General features: G+C 38.1%; 1 protein-coding gene across 1 annotated transcript in view; it reads left to right on the forward strand.

Annotated features, from left to right (window-relative positions):
* The window catches only part of TMEM200A (transmembrane protein 200A), a 6,110-nt gene extending 2,349 nt beyond the window's left edge, over positions 1–3,761 (forward strand). Inside the window, exon 2 of the mRNA XM_004673846.2 lies at positions 1,157–3,761. Within this exon, the coding sequence (XP_004673903.2) occupies positions 1,157–2,648 (1,492 nt within the window). The 3' untranslated portion in view covers positions 2,649–3,761. The remainder of the gene's footprint in view (positions 1–1,156) is intronic.
* The last annotated feature ends 275 nt before the right edge of the window (positions 3,762–4,036 follow it).

Here is a 4,036-nt window from a genome sequence, read left to right on the forward strand (position 1 = left end):
TGTTTAGCAGTTTGAGGAACCTCCAAACAGTTTTCCATAGTGGTTGTACTAGTTTGCATTCCCACCAGCAGTGCAGGAGAGTTCCTTTTTCTAGTAAGGTTTCTTAATAAGAGTAAGACAAGGTGAGGAGAAGGATTGGACTGGAAGGATCAACTTTGTGTAATGAAAACTCCTGAGATTTAGAACCTAACCAGAAGATTAGAGGTGGAAAAAAGAGAGGCATTAAAACTAATTCTGGAAAGTCAAATCTGAGAATTGATACCATTAGAAAAGTCAATACTGTCAAGTAGTACAGCTGGTGTGTGGGGGAGGGTGAGCTCAACCTTGCTAGCAGTACATGAATGTACAGATGGCTCCCAGGGCAAAGCTGGAAATGTGAGCTTGAAACTCAGGCTATGACTTGAAATATGGACTTGGGACTCATTAGCATAAAGGAAGTAGTGGAAGGTGGAGGAGTGAATATGAATGCCTGGGGACATTACAGAAGAGAAGGTGGCCAAGAACAGGGCACTAGGGTAAGTGGTCCACTTTTAGATAAGTGAATATGAGCTAGAATTAAAATAACAAGGTCATGGAAGAGGCAGGAAGACTTAATATCACAAAAGACTAGAAAAGAGAGAGCTTCAAGGAAGGTGGAGTTGGTAATGTCCATGGAAACAGAAGAAAAGAAGGTAAGAACTGAAAGGAGAAAATGAAATATAGTAGTTAATAGAGTTAAGAGTTAATGATGACTCTTAGAATAGTGTCTTAAGATTATGAATTGCTGAAATAGGTTCTGACTTATGAGTCTAGAGTTTTTTGATTGGGGCATTAAGTGTGCTATATTTTTCTATTTCTTTAATATAATGTAGGTGAGAGAGAAAAAGGGAGGATGGAGGAAGAAGTCATGTGACAAGAGGACTGTTTTATTTAAGTGATAAAATTATTTAAATAAAATAGATCTTGAGTTCACATTTAATCAATAACAGAAACACTAAAAATGGAAAAAGGAAATCTCCAGAATTTTACTTTAGTCAATAAACAAAACTGTATCCAAATTATTTCTATTAATAAGATATCCTTTTGCCTGAAACAACAACAAATATCTAAACAACTGTTGAGATAATGAATAGACCACAAGATCATTTGGGTCATCATGTTTTTCCCTTCTTTTCAGGAAAAAAGACAGAGCTATGATAGCCACTGGTGGAGTGATAACTGGCCTGGCTGCCTTGAAAAGGCAGGACTCTGCCAGGTCACAACATCATGTCAACCTCAGCCCATCGCCTGCTGCCCAGGAGAAGAAACCAGCCAGGAGAAGACCTAGGGCAGATGTGGTGGTTGTTCGAGGCAAAATTAGGCTTTATTCTCCATCGGGTTTTTTCCTCATTTTAGGAGTGCTTATCTCCATTGTAGGAATCGCAATGGCAGTCCTTGGCTACTGGCCCCAAAAAGAACATTTTATTAATGCTGAAACGACATTGTCAACGAACGAAACCCAGGTAATTCGGAACCAAGGTGGTGTGGTGGTTCGCTTCTTTGAGCAACATTTACATTCTGACAAAATGAAAATGCTTGGCCCTTTCACAATGGGGATTGGCATTTTCATTTTCATTTGTGCAAATGCCATCCTCCATGAGAACCGTGACAGGGAAACCAAAATCATACACATGAGGGATATCTATTCAACGGTCATTGACATCCATACACTAAGAGTCACGGAGCAAAAGCATATGAATGGCATCTACACAGGTTTGATGGGAGAAGCAGAAATAAAACAGAATGGGAGCTCCTGTGCCTCAAAACTGGCAGCAAACACCATTGCCTCCCTCTCGGGATTCAGGAGCAGTTTTCGGATGGACAGCTCTGTTGAGGAAGATGAGCTTGTTTTAAATGAAAATAAGAGCTTGGGCCATCTTATGCCCCCTTTGCTCTCTGACAGCTCTGTCTCTGTCTTTGGCCTCTATCCACCTCCTTCCAAGACAACTGATGATAAGACCAGCGGCCCTAAGAAATGTGAAACCAAGTCAATTGTGTCGTCATCCATCAGTGCTTTTACATTGCCTGTGATCAAGCTCAATAACTGTGTCATTGATGAGCCCAGTATAGATAACATCACTGAGGATGCCGATAACCTCAAAAGTCGGTCAAGGAATTTGTCAATGGATTCTCTTGTGGTCCCTTTGCACAACACCACTGAATCCTTCCATCCAGTCAGCACAGTCCTCCCACGGAATAATTCCATTGGGGAGTCACTGTCTGATCAGTACAAGTCGTCAGTGGCCCTTGGGCCTGGGACTGGTCAGCTCTTGTCTCCTGGAGCTGCTAGAAGACAGTTTGGGTCCAACACATCCTTGCATTTTCTCTCTTCACATTCAAAATCTTTAGACTTAGAGCGGGGTCCCTCTACCCTAACTGTTCAGGCAGAACAGCGGAAGCATCCAAGTTGGCCTCGGTTGGATAGAAGCAACAGCAAAGGATACATGAAACTGGAGAACAAAGAGGACCCGATGGAGAGGTTGCTTGTGCCCCAAGCTGCAATGAAAAAAGACTTCACCAACAAGGAAAAGCTTCTCATGATTTCGAGGTCTCACAATAACTTGAGTTTTGAACATGATGAATTTTTGAGTAACAACCTAAAGCGGGGAACTTCTGAGACAAGGTTTTAATGTTAAAAAAAAAAAAGTTATTTTACAAGACTACACATTTTAAAGCTCTTTTCATCATTGTTTCTTTGTTAAGGCATTGGTCGGCAACCTTTTTTATCAAATGGTTTGTAGTGTATTAGAACTGGCTGCTTAATTCTGTAATAGAGATGGTTGAATGTTTGGGTTCCTTATGATTGCAGTTCTCTATATTACCATATGTAATTTTTTACCCTGTTAGTTTGAACGTATGATCTCATTTATTAACATGAATACAAATTACTTCCATTTGAATTAAAGCTCCTTTCTTTCATTGATGGTCAGGTTCACGAAATGAAATGTGCAATTTGGAAAAGGCAGATTAGAACTACCAAATTCAGATCCAAGACTCACCACATATTTATCAGTGTGTGTAAGTGCAAATCTTAGATATCATCTCCTGAATAATTGCTTTTATAAAGGATTGGTTCCATTATTTAAAAGGGAAAAAGACCTAGCTTTTGTGTAAGCTAAACAATGTGAACTGGTTAAATTAGTTTAGTTCTGTGAGGGCTGTTTAAATATGAATTGGATTGAGTTGGTTGTGCTTCCTATGTTGAGCTCTAGGTAGGTAGCATTTTTTCATCATTCTATTTCTATGACATTTTTTTTTTTACCGAGAAACCACATATTCAAGCGTTATGAATGAGAATATCAGATATTCCTAGTGATAAATATCAAAATGCTATTTGCTTTAGCTTTAGATATTCAGAATTGAAATTTTTTTGCAAGTGGCTAAAAACACTTGCAAACGCTGTCTTGAAATAATTGTATACATGAGGAACTTACAGACTTGTGGATAAAGAAAACATTATATGCTAGCTAATGCTAACTAGTTTCTGTACCCTTTCCTGTTCATCTCTGTTCTCATCCAATATCCCCTCATTCCAACATCTTTATTTTCCCCCAATACTTTTTAAGATCATATTATTTGGAAAATAATCAGTTGACTTTATTTTTTTTTTTAATCTTTACATACCGTTGACTTGCTGATTCAAGAAAATTTAGTCCTTATAAATTGCCTTGAAATTTATTTCTGTGTTGGAAAGCCTTATGATAACTCCAAAGACTTTCATATGGTGTAATCAATTTTTAGGATTGTGATTCTCAGTTATTGAAAATAATAAATATTAAAATGAAATTTTACATCAGAAAAGTCTCATGTTTTCCTTTAAGGTAATAAATTTAAGAATTAATTAATGGGATACTCAGGAAATTTTTCAGGTTTTGCCCAACACCTAAGCATTCCTGAACATCAGTATTGCAGTAGTTGTGGAAAAAGAGAAGGAAAATATTTTGCATTTGTAGGGCCTCACAATTCTACCTTATAGCATCATCATCATCATCACCTTCCCTGAAATGAAGCACATGTT

Source organism: Condylura cristata, unplaced genomic scaffold, assembly GCF_000260355.1.
Source record: "Condylura cristata isolate star-nosed mole 26May11 unplaced genomic scaffold, ConCri1.0 scaffold00001, whole genome shotgun sequence".
Taxonomy (NCBI): domain Eukaryota; kingdom Metazoa; phylum Chordata; class Mammalia; order Eulipotyphla; family Talpidae; genus Condylura; species Condylura cristata.